General features: G+C 41.8%; 1 protein-coding gene across 1 annotated transcript in view; it reads left to right on the forward strand.

Moving 5' to 3' along the window:
- The window catches only part of CSAD (cysteine sulfinic acid decarboxylase), a 95,766-nt gene that overhangs the window by 44,508 nt on the left and 35,368 nt on the right, over positions 1-15,890 (forward strand). Inside the window, 1 exon segment of the mRNA XM_040340639.1 lies at positions 15,670-15,749. Within this exon segment, the coding sequence (XP_040196573.1) occupies positions 15,670-15,749 (80 nt within the window).

Below are 15,890 nucleotides of genomic sequence, written 5' to 3' on the forward strand. Positions count from 1 at the left end.
ATGGTTTGGTTGACAAATATAATAAAAACCCTGCAATATTGAAATAATAAAAGGTGAACAAATATACAAATGCAATTAAATGCAATAAACCAATCGAATCCTGTGAAGTGACAAAAAGGGAACAACCTGTTAAGTTAAACAAAGTCAACCCATTTAGCAGATAAGTGAAAGTCATAAATTATACAATGGTAAGTGAACCAAAAAATACGGAAATAAAAATAAAAGTCTCTTCCATGATGCTTCCCAATCGGGGAGTAAATGTTGAAACACCCTGTGAGGAATCTTTAATATTCAAAGGACACCGTGAATCCACCACCACATAAATTGATAAGTTAAGCCCATAAAAAGAGACAAAAAAGGTTCGCCATGGGTAAACCAGGTGGTGTTTTATTGTAAAAAAAAGTCTGTGCAGACAAACAGACTATGCAAAAAGTTCCATAAAAACAAGTAAAGCTGGCCAAGAAATAATACAAACACGTCCGTCCAAGCGGAGTGTGAGAACAGCGCAGTGACATCAGCACGTCGCTTCCCCCATGCGTTTCGTTACTAAATGGATGTCGTCCTGGGGCACGGGTGGCGTACTGATGCACCGCAATAAATAGTTCCACTCAAGCCTCGAGTGGCTGATGCTGTTGACTAAGGGAAAACAAGAGGGCAAAAAGGGTCAAAACATTTATTGTGGAAGGGAATCAATCCTAATTGCAGAGCAGCCATACACTGTTTGACAAATAGTTGAACACAACAACTACCCTAAACAGTGGGCCAAAGGAGGTGAGAATACTCTAAAAAACATAAAGTTCCAAATTGCATATAGAAAACCTGAACCTAATATTAGGTAACAATACTGAGTGTCACCAAGGGAAGAATGCTAATATTAGGGCCAATAAAACTAACATTATTATAGCCTCTTATGTCAAAAGATAAATGGTAAGAAATACAAACACAATTCTAAATAAACTGATAATGTATGGACAGACAATGCGGCAAACCCGCATGGTAGTCCAATTAAGTACTCACATTGGAAATTCAAAAATTAACATCCAATATAGATACATAATACTGTATCATACGCTGAATGAATTGGATAACAACTGCGCAAGAATGAACAAGAGCTAGTAAATTGTAATATATACCTAATAGTAATGCCACACACCCATATTGAGACAATAAGTGATGGCATCACAGTACTTAAAACTAAATTTACAATATAGACTCCTACCAAAGGGAAGGGGTCAAGTGATGCCATTGCTTATTGTCTCAATATGGGAGTGTGGCATTACTATTAGGTATATATTACAATTTACTATCGCCTAATTCTTGCGCAGTTGTTATCAGGTTTGCTATATGCAATTTGGAACTTTATGTTTTTTAGAGTATTCTCACCTCCTTTGGCCCACTGTTTAGGGCAGTTGTGTTCAACTCTTTGTCAAACAGTGTATGACTGCTCTGCAATTAGGATTGATTCCCTTCCACAATTAATGTTTTTACCCTTTTTGGCCTCTTGTTTTCCCTTAACCAACATGGTGTCAACAGCATCAGCCGCTCATGGCTCAGATCAAGGCTTAAGTGGAACTATTTATAGTACGCCGCCCGTGCCCCAGGACAACGTCCGTTTAGTGACAAAACATGTAGGGAGGAGCGATGTGCTGACATCACCGCGCTGTTATCACGCTCTGCTTGCACGGGCGTGTTTGTACTATTTGCCAGCCGGCTTTACTTGTTTTTATGTAACTTTTAACTGCATAGTCTGTTGTAACTGCATAGTCTGTTTGTCTGCACAGACTTTTTTACAATAAAACACAACCTGATTTTACAGATGACAAACATTTTTTGTTTCTCTTTGTGGGCTTAGCTCACTCCCCGAGGATACATTCGCGGCCACTTGCTTGATTGCTGGGAATACATCAAGACTTCAGGAAAGCTCGGCCGCTGGCCACTGGAGGTGTCAGGAGGATTTAAAGGCCCTGACTGGGTATTAGCCACAAGCTCTGACAGCTTGTTTAGCTTGTAAGCCTTCAATTTATGTGGAAGTGGATTCATGTGTCCTTTGAATATAGAAGATTTCTCACAGGGTGTTTCAACATTTACTCCCAATTGGGAAGCATTATGGAAGAGACTTTTATTTTTATTTCCGTATTTTTTGGTTCACTTACCATTATTTTATAATTTATGACTTTCACCTATCTGCTGAATGGGTTACTTTTGTTTCACTTAACAGGTTGCTCCCTTTTTGTCACTTCACAAGATTAATTTGGTTTATTGCATTTATTTGCATTTGTATGTAGCGTTACCCCCTCAGGAGCCGCTGATTGATTTGGGATCAGCGTATTAAGTTACATCTATGTGTTGTCTAGGGGTGAAGTTAGTGAGTAGAGCAATAAGCGAATGTCCAATTCGTAGATAAGGTTTTCTGAATGCTTTATTTCTTGGCCCAACACGACCAACATCAATTTGAGGTAGATAGGAAAGGTTGATGAAGTAAAGGAACTTTGCGGTATCAGGCCTTGGATAGTAGGAAAGCAATCCTGCTTTCTGCAATAACACAGTTCGTCGCCACTCCAGCCAGAGGGGGTGAAATGCCCCCGGACAGACCCCTGCCACAGGCCTGGCAGCCGGAGCGTCACTTTAAGGTTGCTGGGAAGAACAGGCCTCTGCCACAGGCCTGGCTCTGATTAGATTACGATGTCAGATGAAACCTATGCCACAGGCTCAATGCTGACAATGTGAACAGCAGAGCGAATCTTCCCAATAAGTCACGTTAGGGTCACCGTCTGACAGTTCCAGCGTACCTGTCAGTAACCGGTCACCAGATCCCCGATGGTTCGTTCAAGCCCTTTTGGATAACCCGCCTCCGGGTTTTCCTCAAGCCGATCCCCCACCAAACGGCATACAGCCTGGGATCTGCTCAGTAGAAGGGGGACCCAGTAAGTCACTGGGCCCCTTTGTGGCATCAGTTGCTCCAGGCCAGGAGGGCCCAGAGTCTGGAACTCTGTGTTGCGCACGACCCTAGGCCAGGTAGGCCATAGTGGTGGGGCCTGCGATGTGCGCACACCCTAAAGGTGGGTGCCGCACCTGGAACCAGGAACCCGCGAACAACCAAGAACAACGGCTTCTGCCACAGAAATACCCCCTCCCAGCATGCACAGCGAGGCTCAACTCCTCTCATTGGCTGCTGGGAAGAAGTGGCTCCGCCTGGATCCCCTCTGGCGCCATCTGCCGTCCAGAGATGAGACCATATCTCTGGACACACAAACTGACCCACAGGACAATCCAGAATTTGGCGACAGACAAATTTAACTAAATTAAGAATGAGAGCAACTTATCTCTCTCATTCTCCCACTAACTTTAGCGTAGTGCCCTTACTGAAAGTAAAGGGGGCGCTACATGTATATTTGTTAACCCTTTATTATTTCAATATTGCAGGGTTTTTATTATATTTGTGAACCAAACCATTAAGTTTATTTGCTCACTAGATCACATTTATTTGCTCATTCAATATTAGCACAGCTTCTTTTTTATTTTCTATTTTGTTTGGTGTGTATTTCACTTTTGAGTTGCAGCATTTTTTTAAGTTACTATACCAGTGCAGTTTGTTTTTCTTAACACTACGTGACATAGAGTGCCACATAATGTAGAATTTTTACGGGTGGCCAAGGAAGAAAGACAGCCAATAGTGAAGTTATGCTCCAATAGTAAAGTTACAGTATGTACCATTTAATGAAAAAGAGAAAACCTGATGCTAAAGGCATGGTAATACACCTCTGGATTTTTAAAGACAGACCAGGTAGTATAATAAAAAATGTGTTTATTATAAACATACAATAAAATTGCAGTAGCAAAAGGGTAGAAAATACACGATAAAAGAGTGCGTGTGTGTATATGTGTGTGTGTGTGTGTGTATGTATATATATATATATATATATATATAATGACAAGTAAACTCAATACAACCTTGGCATGGATCTCAGCTGCCCTGTGTACAATGTTGGGCTAGCGAGAATACATACTAGGAAATGACGCCTAATATGTTTCGGACCTTGTAGTCCTCCTTCAGAGGCTTATTGTTATTTGAAAAATCGTGAATGTTTTATAATATAAATATAATGAACATTAGTACAAATAGTAGGTTGATTAAAAAATATTTCAGTAATGAATTAACATAAGAATTTTACTTTAAACAAAAAATGCATGTCTACACACATTTGATAATATCGCAGCAAATGAGATTATACTTGCATGGATGAGCAAATCACTGATATAAACAACCAGGGGAAGATGTTATTCCTGACTGGATTCCCATGGACTAGCAGATGCAGCCATAGTGGGCCCTGTACAGCACCCAAATGGGGAACGGACCCATGACTGGGGTCAGAAGGGATGAGAGGGGAAGCACCTATCCCAACTGCAAGAACTCCAGGCTAATTGGAGTACAAACTCCTGCCAAAATTCGGACCACTGAGTATTAGAGTATGGATAATTGCTGCAGAAAGTGCGGTTGGTATGTCTCTATATAGATGTAGAAACAAAGAGAGACAACAGAGGCCAGTGTGGGTACTATTAAAGCACTATCTTAAGAATCAATAAGTACTGTATTTATTGGTGTATAACACTCACTTTTTTACCCTAAAAATAGAGGGTAAACTGTGCCTGCGTGTTATACGCAGGGTGCAGTGGAAAGTTTTTTTCCTGAAACTTCCCTCTTAAAGTTAGGATGCGTGTTATACGCCGATAAATACGATAACTAAGCAAAATTGATTAACTTCATGTGTTAAACAACGGCCAAAATATGTTGTTAAGTAAAATAAGTAGAATCAAAGAAAAAGTAAAAGAAAGTTTGGAGAGTAGCAATATTGTGTGCTGCTAAGGTACCTCTCTCTCATGTTCTATATAAGATCGTCCCACCATCACCACGGCATCTCTGTGGATGTCTGGCGTGTGGGTGAATATCTAGCTAATAAAACAAGCTGAAATCAATTGCATGATGGCAATCAAAATCAGCTGTGGTGGGCATGACAGATCGTAGCGCCAAGTCAATGGGAAGCCAAAGGGAGTCCCTGATGTGATGAAGCGCGGTGCAAGCCCGCCCAATGGGGGCGAAGTCGCGTCCCGCACCACCGCGCGTTCGGCCTACCTGTCTTTGCCTCACAATGGAATGCAAACAGGACGTAACCTTTCAAAGGCAGGTTCCCAAAGGCAGGGAGGTCCCAGGTACGGCCACAGAGGTGACCGAAACCAAAAGACCCGGGTGCCGGGCAGTGGGGCAGGGCAACACAATCTCGAGCCCCAGAAAAAAAATTGAGGCCGTCTACCCATCGATCTATCCTCTGAAACACAGTCGGCCACAGTAAAGGCAGTCCAACAGAGATGGTACCACCTGGGGGTCAGCAGGGAGAAGCTCAACTATCAGTATTACAATAAATCTCTGGCATAAAAAAAAAATGAATCTGTTGAAAAAAATATATCAAATCTCAATTAACAAATAGTTACTTGACAATGTTGCATTATAAAGTCAAGCATGTAACACAAATGTAGCATAAACGAGCATACATAATTACAGTCCTAACAAGTGTATCCGTAGGTGAGATGTGTGCCACTGCGTATGCATAGATATGGTAGTTTATATTAATCTTGCTAAAGGATTTACACTACTACACCTAAAGTCCCAATTCGCACATTGAGGCCCGGTGGTGCGGTGGCATTGAGGTGGAAAATCCACCTCAATTCACTCTGCAAGAGTAGTTTATTTGAGTCACCACCCCTTGGGTTGTTAGGGATATGGTCTAATGCAAGAAACTGCACTCTGGGGATGCTGTCACTTTGCACTGTACGGCTATGCCTACCAAGAGGGTAGGTCAGGATCTTTTTTGTTGATACTGGCGATGTCTATAAATTCTTTGCCAGAATTCAAACTTAGTTTCCCCACATAATAGCAGTTGCACTCGCATTATAATAAGTACACCACTCCGGGAGTGCGACAATTCACAAAATATTTGGATATGAACTTCTCTCCATTTGGTAAATCTAAATTTTTCTAGTGGTTCATATACTGACAACAGTTGCAGTTTCCACACATGAACGTCCCTGTTGGTTTTATATGATCATGTTTCTTCGTTTATATATTCGCTATGCACAAGTTTATCACGTAGGGGAGGGGCTCTTCGAAAGGTGATTTGTGGTTGGCAGAAACTAGGGTGCTACTATGGTATCCATGCTTGGCGCTACAATCTGTCATGCCCACTTCAGCTGATTTTTCTTGCCATCAGCTTGTTTTATTAGCTATATATTTACAGACACCCCAGACATCCACAACGATGCCGTGGTGATGTGGGACAATCTGATATAGAACATGAGAGAGAGGTACATTAGCAGAACACAATATTACTACTCTCCAAACTTTTAATTTACTTTTTCTTTGATTGTACTTATTTTACTTAACAACATATTTAGGCCGTTGTTTAACACATGAAGTTAATCAATTTTGCTTAGTTACTTACCGATTCTTAAGATGGTGCTTTAATAGTACCCTCACTGGCCTCTGTTTGTCTCTCTTTGTTTTACATCTATATAGAGACATACCAACCGCACTTTTCTGCAGAAAATATCCATACTCTATTACTCAGTGGTCGGCAATTTGGCAGAGTTGTACAATTAGCCTTCGGTTCTTGCAGTTGGGATAGGTGCTTCCCCTCTCGTCCTCTGTCCCCAGTCGTGGGTCCGTTCCCCATTCGGGTGCCGTCCAGGGTCCACTACAGCTGCATCTGCCAGTCCATGGGAATCCAGTCAGGAATAACATCTTCCCCTGGTTGTTTTTATCAGTGACTTGCTCATCTATGTAAGTATAATCAAATTTTCTGCAATGTTTTTAAATGTGTGTAGACATGCATTTTTTGTTTAAAGTAAAATTCTTATGTTAACCACTTCAGGCCCGGACCATTTGGGTGGTCAAAAACCAGGCCACTTTTTGCGATTCGGCACTGCGTCGCTTTAAACTGACAATTGCCGCGGTCGTGCGATGTGGCTCCCAAACAAAAATGACATCCTTTTTTCCCCAAAAATAGAGCTTTCTTTTGGTGGTATTTGATCACCTCTGCGGGTTTTTATTTTTTGTGCTATAATACAAAAATAGAGCGACAATTTTGAAAAAAATTAAATATTTTTTACTTTTTGCTATAATAAATATCCCCTAAAAATATATATAAAAAAAATGTTTTCCTCTGTTTAGGCCGATACGTATTCTTCTACATATTTTTGGTTAAAAAAAAAATCACAATAAGAGTTTATTGATTGGTTTTGCGCAAAAGTTATCGGCCAGATCCACAAAAACCCGGCGCAAACATATTTTTTTCCATTTAAGTTACACCGCCGCAAAATCTCTACCTAAGTGCCGATCCACAAAGCACTTACCTAGAAATTTTGAGCGGTGTAACTTAAAATCGTCCGGCGCAAGGCGTTCCTAATTTCATGGGGGCGAGTCCCATTTAAATTAGGCGCGCTCCGCGCCGGACGTACTGCGCATGCTCCCGACGTCATTTTCCCCGACGTGCTTTGCGCGGTTTTACGTTACGCCGAGTTTTGTGAATCGCGCCGGGTAAAAAAAAGTTGCGTCGGAAAAAAAAAAAAGATACGGCGGGAAAAAAAAGTTAAAAAAAAATGACAGCGTCGCGTGGGAAAGAAGGGTCTACTTTTACATGGTGTACTAACTTTACACCTTGTAAAAGCAGCCCTAATTTTGCGTTTGCAAACTAATCCTTACGGAGAAAAAACGAAGCTGAAAAGCTTTGTGGATCTCCGTAAGTGCTAATTTGCATACCCGACGCGGCATTTCGACTCGAAATGTCCCCAGCGGCGGATGCGGTACTGCATCCTAAGATCCGCAGTATAAGTCCCTTACACATGTCGGATCTTCTGCCTAACTATGAGAAACTGATTCTGTGGATCAGTTCCATAGTTAGAAACAGGGATACGACGGCGTATCAGTAGATACGCCGGCGTATCCCTTTTGTGGATCTGGCCCATAGTGTTTACAAAATAGGGGATAGTTTTATAGCATTTTTAATAAAAATATTTTTTACTAGTAATGGCGATGATTTTTTTTTGTGACTGCGACATTATGGCGGACACATCGGACACTTTTGACACATTTTGGGACAATGGTCATTTTCACAGCGAGCAGTGCTATAAAAATGCACTGGTTACTGTGAAAATGATACTGGCAAGTGAAGGGGTTAACCACTAGGTGGCACTGTAGGGGTTAAATGTTCACTGCCTTGTGTTTCTAACTGTAGGGGGGGTGGGCTCTCTGTCACATGACACTGATCTCTGCTCCGAGTACACAGAGCCGAGATCAGTGTCATTCTCACTAGACAGAGCAAGGAGATGCTTGTGTAAACAAGCATCTCCCCGCTCTATACCTCCATGAGACGATCACAGGGATCTCCGTGGTGATCGAGTCTGCGGGACCCGCGGTCAGACTCACGGGGAAGGCGGCAGGGTCGCGAGCGCACCAAAGGTGGCGTGCTCGCGACCACACGGCAGGCATTTAAAGGGCCACGTACAGGTATGTGAAAATGCCTGTCCGTGCCATTCTGCCAACGTATATATATACAGTGGGCGGTCCTTAAGCGGTTAATTCATTACTGAAATATATTGTAATTAACATACTATTTGTACTAATGTTCATTATATTTTTATTATAGAACATTCACGATTTTTCAAATGACAATAAGGCCCCTTTCACATTGGGACATTTTTCATGCGGTACAGCGCTAAAAATAGCGCTGATATACCGCATGAAAAATCATGCCCTGTACTCTTCAATGTGAAAGCCCGAAGGCTTTCACATTGAAGCGATGCGCTAGCAGGAACGCTCCAAAAGTCCTGCTAGCTGCATCTTTACCGCGGTATAGGAGCGGTGTGTTCACCGCTCCTATACCGCGCCTTCCCATTGAAATCAATGGGAAAACGCGGTAATACCGCTGTAATACCGCGGTATACCGCCGCAACGCGGGTGGTATTAACCCCTTTTCGGCCGCTAGCGGGGTTAAAACCTCACCGCTGTGCCCGAATATCGCGGTAAACACGATGGTATAGCCGCGCTACAAATAGCGTGGCTATACCGTCACCGCGGCTGACGCTTCAGTGTGAAGCCAGCCTAAGCCTCTGAGGAAGGACTACAAGGTCCGAAACATGTTAGGAGTCATTTCCTAGTATGTATTCTCACTAGCCCAACATTGTACACAGGGCAGCTGAGATCCATGCCAAGGATGTATTACTTGTCATTTGTCATTTTTATTTATTTATATATATATATATATATATATATATATATATATATATATATATATATATATATTATATATATATATATATATATATATATATATATATATATATTTCTGACTATCTTTTTGCATTTCCTGGCAGTAGAAACAATGTTTGCATCTTCTACTTCCAGCTATGTAAGCTGTTGATATTTATCCAAAGAAAGTACTCAGTGTTCTGATTATTTGACAATCATAAGATTAATACTTGATAAGGATGTTAATTGTTTTGGCTGCAAGATAGATAAGCTGCATATGCTGTTTTTTGTTTGTTTTTTTGACAAAGGATCACTTCGGCCACCTAGTGGAGTTTTGTTCGCTGTTTTAAAGAATATCGCCATTATGCCTGCTTTAACCACTAATAAAAAGCAGAAGGGAAAGAAATTATAATGCAAATATTTCCTAGGAATCCAACAGGCATTCCTGCATGCTAGCTTATTCTTGAAAAGGAACTCCACCCTACCTATTAAAAATGAAATTTTATATGCCGAACACTGTGTCCCTGTAAAAAAGGAAAAAATATACTTAAAGTGTTTCTAAAGGCTCAAGATTTTTTATTCTATGCATGAAGGTAAAAAAACTTCAGTGAGCAGCAGTGCCCCAGCCACCCCTAATACTTACCTGAGCCCCACCTCGATCCAATTATGTGCATGAGAGCCTCAGCTCTCCAGGGACTCTCACTTCTCATTGGCTGAGGCAACAGTGGGAGCCATGACTCCCACTGCTGCAATTCACAACCAGTGAGCCAATCAGGAGAGGGAGGGGGTGGGCCGCGCCACAGCTCTGTGTGTGAATGGACATGCTAGCGCTGTGACTCAGGAGCAAGCCTGCCTGGGTACAACCAAATCTGCTTGCTCTGGGGGCACTTGGCAGAAGAAGGGGGCCAGGAGAAGAGGAGACGAAGGTGGGCACCTGTGTTGCTCGCTCCCGAGCCACCCAGTCTGCGTCTATTGACACAGACCTGTTGACTCGGCCCCCGCCCCCCACTCCTTGTCACAGCATTTGATTGACAGCAGCGGGAGCCAATGGGGAAGACTGGGCTTCCCCAGTGACGTAGCAGAGGGTGCGTCAGAGGGTGCGGGGTCACGTGACGGGTGGCCCCGTCTCCCCTATATAAGAAATGTCACAGCTTCAGCCGCTCATTCGCTGGGCTGTGTCCAGCGGTGAGAGGAGGTCGGCGATGCTGCCTCTGGATGGATGGATCTTCTCATCGCTGGACCGGAGATCACCCGCACCCGTCGCTGGATACAGACAACGTTGGAGCAGGAAACCGGGAACGAGTGTCACCGCTGAATTTTTTTTCTTTTCTTTTATTAATAAGGACTTTTTTCTACGGTGTGTGTGTGTTTTTTTTAAACTATTTACACTTCCTTCGTGAAATGGTAGGGGTACAATGTACCCCATTACCAATTCACATAGGGAGGGCCAGGATCTGGGGGTCCCCTTTGTTCCAGATTCTGATTAAGCCCCCCGCACCGGGCAAGGGTTGTGGGGATGAGGGCCCTTGTCCCCCTCAACATGGGGAGGATATCCCCATGTTGAGGGCATGTGGCCTGGTACGGTTCAGGAGAGGGGGGCCGCACTCTGTCCCCCCCTCTTTTCTGCGGCCGGCCAGGTTAACGTGCTCGGATAAGGGGTCTGGTGTGAATTTTTGGGGGAGCTCCACGCCATTTTTTTTTTATTTTGGGGGTGGAGTTCCCCTTGAAATCCACACCAGACCTGAAGGGTCTGGAATGGATATTTGGGGGGAACCCCAAGTCATTTTTTTTTAAATTGACGGCGGGGTTCCCCTTAATATCCATTCCAGACCTGAAGGGCCTGGTAATGGAATTTGGGGGATCCCCACGCTATTTTTTTTTTTTTATGAATGAATTTGCTCTGAATTGCCAGAGCCGACATTCATTATAGCCGCAAAGCCGTTTATAAAAGACTTTTTTTCAGAAATGACACTTTGTGCAGGGACAGTTCTATGTATGGAAATGCGATATTTCACATGCTAACATTACAACCCCCCCTCCCCCCCAGGTACGAAATTTAAAGTAATATTTCACTTTTATTGTTTCACTTTTAGCATTATTAAATTCACTGCTCCCGAAAAAAAACGGTCGTTTTTTAAAACTTTTTTTTGCATTGATATATTTTCCCTGGGACAGGACCCAGGTCCCCAAACACTTTTTAGGACAATAAATTGCATATTAGCCTTTAAAAATAGCACTTTAGATTTCAAATGTTCGAGTTCCCATAGACTTTAACGGGGTTCTAAAGTTCACTACGAAAATTTGGTGTGTTCGCAAGTTCTGGTGCGAACCGAACAGGGGGGGTGTTCGGCTCATCCCTAGTGCTAGTCCATCTAACACCCCCCCCCCCCCAGACTAACAATGCTGATGTCCAAAGGTGCCCCCCCCAGATAGCAAGAATAACTTGTCACAAATTTGTGGGCAGTGTTGAATTGTAAGTCTAATAACTTGCTGCACATTTTCACTGGCAAGTTGTACACTTGCAGAGCACTTGAAGCACAAGTTCCAGTTGCCACTTTTTCCAATTTGTAGCAAATTTGCATGGCAAGTCTATAGCAAGAGCAAAGTTGCAGTGGTGAGTCTACAGAAAGAGCTCTGCAAGTCTACAGCATGTAAAATCAGCCACAGTGACACCTGTGGTGGGATGACTATTGCACATCATAAACTGAACCAGTACTTGCAGCAGACTTGCAGAATATTTGCAAAGAAAGTTGATCTGGAGTCATGCAATGCGGATTTGCTGCAATTGTGCAACAAGCTTGTGAAGCCTGGCAAGTCTAGCAATAGCTTAGCAAGTCATTTTCAAACTTGCAGAACAATTGCTTGCTATCTGGGCCTGTGCTTCTTCATCTAGAGTGGGTGCACTCTAATACAGGAGGCATGTTAATGGCCAGATCACCAGGTGAAAACAGAGGGGGGAAATCCTATAAAAGCAAACAAATGCAGCCACCACATCTAATGTTAGGCAAACTGCAATATATTAATCTTTGGTTTGGGGTTTAATACTGCTCTACGTATATGTTGCTGAAATTGTCTAAAATTACCTTTTTCATGCCAAACTGACTGTTTTCCATAAACATGCACAAACTGTTTACTGAATATGACCAGTTCTGTTTGCTGGCAGTAAAAGTACCATTCTAGAGTATAACAACTTTCTGTGAACTGGAATTTCTCCACCCTCTCCAGTACAATGGCCCGGATTGTAGAAGTCAACATAGCCTCTCACAAAGGAGCATTAAACCAGATCACATATGCATTGCAGTAACCTTACTCAACAATGAACTTATTTCTCTTCATAGAAATATACAGTCACAGGGTTTCAATGTATTCTTCTGACTGAAATCAAATCAACTGTAAAATGTTATCCATAGAAGGAACGAATGTGCTGAGATTACTATTCATTTTTACAAAATAAGTGGAAATGCATTAGTAGTGAATACTGTGACTATATTATTAGGCAATGTTACTGTTAGAAGTTAGTTTTGTCCTTTAAAGTACTAGTTATGGCTCATTCACACAGATTCAATGAAAATAAATACATTATTGTGTGATTTAACATCTGCTGCCATTTTATTACGATGTTTAGCATTTTTTAAGTTCTCCATTCAATTAATTTGAAATATAATACAGGCCAAAACTGCAGCACCCAAAGATATCTTTAACCACTTCAATACAGGACATTTTCACTCCCTTCCTGCCCAGGCCAATTTTCAGCTTTCAGCGCTCTCTCACTTTGAATGACAATTTGTGGTCATGCGACGTTATACCCAAATTACATTTTGATAATTTTTCCCCCCAAATAGAGCTTTCTTTTGGTGGTATTTGATCATCTCTGTGTTTTTTATTTTTTGCGCTATTAACCACTTAACCCCCGGACCATATTGCTGCCCAAAGACCAGAGCACTTTTTGCGATTCGGGACTGCGCCGCTTTAACTGACAATTGCGCGGTCGTGCGACGTGGCTCCCAAACAAAATTTGGCGTCCTTTTTTTCCTCACAAATAGAGCTTTCTTTTGGTGGTATTTGATCACCTCTGCGGTTTTTATTTTTTTGCGCTATAAACAAAAATAGAGCGACAATTTCGAAAAAATGCAATATTTTTTACTTTTTTGCTGTAATAAATAATCCCCCAAAAATATATAAAAAAAAAAATTTTTTCCTCAGTTTAGGCCGATACGTTTTCTTCTACATATTTTTCGTAAAAAAAAAATCGGCGATCAGCGATTTTTTTTCGGTACTGCGACATTATGGCGGACACTTCGGACACTTTTGACACATTTTTGGGGACCATTGGCATTTTTATAGCGATCAGTGCTATAAAATGCATTGATTACTATAAAAATGCCACTGGCAGTGAGGGGTTAACACTAGGGGGCGGGGAAGGGGTTAAGTATGTCCCTGGGGTTATCTTACTGTGGGGGGGGGGGTGGCCTCACTAGGGAAAAAAAATGATCCTCTGTTCATACATTGTATGAACAGAAGATCAGCATTTCCCCCGCTGACAGGACCGAGAGCTGTGTGTTTACACACACAGCTCCCGGTCCCCGCTCTGTAACGAGCAATAGCGGGTGCCCGGCGGCGATCGAGCCCGCCGGGCACACGCACGGGAGTCGAGGGCGAGCGCCCCTAGTGGCCGCTCGAAAAGCGGACGTATAGCCTACGGGCTCTCGCCAGGAGAGCCGACCTGCCGCCGTATAATGACAGTGGCTGGTTGGCTAGTAGTTAAACAAAAAAAAACTGACAATTTGAAAGAAAAACACAATATTTATTACTTTTTGCTATAATAAATATCCCAATTTAAAAAAATTCCCTCAGTTTAGGCCGATATGTATTCTTATAGCGTATATTGATTGAATTGCGCAAAAGTTATAGCGTCTACAAAATAGGGGATAGAATTATGGCATCTTTATTTTTTATTTATTTTTTACTAGTAATGGCGGCGATCTGCAATTTTTATTTGGAGTGACACATTGCGGCGGACATATTGGAAACTTTTGACATTATTTTGGAATCATTGGCATTTATACAGCGATCAGTGCTATAAAAATGCATGATTACCTGTATAAATGTCACTGGTAAGGAAGGGGTTAACACCTAGGGGACGAATAAGGGGTTAAATGTGTTACCTAGGGAGTGATTCTAAACTGTAAGGGAGGGGACTCACAAGGGGAGGAGACCAATCTGTGTTTCCTCTATACTGGAACACACCATCAGTCTCCTATGATCTGACAGGACTTGGATCTCTGACAACAGTAGATCCCTGACAGGATAAATAGATCCCCTGGAAACAATAGATCGCTGACAGTAACAATAGATCGCCTTATAGCAACAGTAGATCACTGACAGGAACAATAGAACACACCAGTGGATTATTTCCCAGCAACAGCATTACGTAACGCACAGAGAGCATTTTGGACACAGAAAAACAGGGAACAGGGAAGAAGAAATGAAACAGGAAGAAGAATGATGTCAAAAGAGCTTAGAAGCTCTGATTGGCCACTTCTAACATTCCCTGTCCTGGAGATGACTTCAAGTTGTGTGTAAATCGCCCCAGATCGGCCTGTGGTTCATGTTGAATGTGTGTGTTGGAGTTGCCTCTGAAAGTCGTGCTGGAAGTCGTGTTGCCTCAGTGTGAACCGACTCTTATGCCACGTACACACCATCACTTTATGTGCTGAAAACAAAAGTCTTTTTTTTGTGAAGTAAAAAACGACGTTTTTTCGAAACTTCATCTTTCAAAAGTGACGTTGCCTACACACCATCGTTTTTTCACAATGCTCTAGCAAAGCGAGGTTAAGTTCACCATCTCTTTTCCATTGAAGCTCGCTTCATAACTAGCTTCTGGGCATGCGCAGGTTTAAAAACGTCGTTTTTTGCTACACACAGTGATTTTTTGTGAAACAAAAAATGACATTTTGAAAAACGACACAAAAATTGAAGCATGCTTAAAAAAAATTTATGTCGTTTTTTACAAGACATAAAACAACGTTTTCCCCCCACACGGTCATTTAAATTGACGTTTTTTAAAACAGTTTTTTTTTTTCCATCACATAAAGTGATGGTGTGTTCGCGGCATTAGGGAATGGAAACATGACATCAAGTTGCATTGTTACATTATCACTGAAATAGATGAACAGTATAATAAATATATGTAAATATACATGTATATCTAAGCTTCAATATTAACATCTATAAAAGTATAGTTTGAAAAGTTTTTTCATTAATATACGTTGTATAATATGACTCCAGATGTTTCTTAATTTGTAGATCTTGTGGTTTGAAAACTTTAATCATAAACCTTCTATTACATAACCTGAATCTAACTTCTACAGAGTCATTACTCCATCCAGAAGGGTGCAGCATTCCTTGGAATTGGGACTGAAAATGTTATTATTGTGAAGACAAGCAGCAGGTAACAATGAATACCAATAAAAATTCATAAAGGAACTGGTTCTTATATATGTTTGCTGTTTCAGCCATTCATGGTTTTCACGAAATTATCACTTATTTGTAAATGTAATTTTTTATATTTCTTTATTTATAATCATAAGGC

This window comes from Rana temporaria, chromosome 2 (assembly GCF_905171775.1).
Source record: "Rana temporaria chromosome 2, aRanTem1.1, whole genome shotgun sequence".
NCBI classification, from domain to species: domain Eukaryota; kingdom Metazoa; phylum Chordata; class Amphibia; order Anura; family Ranidae; genus Rana; species Rana temporaria.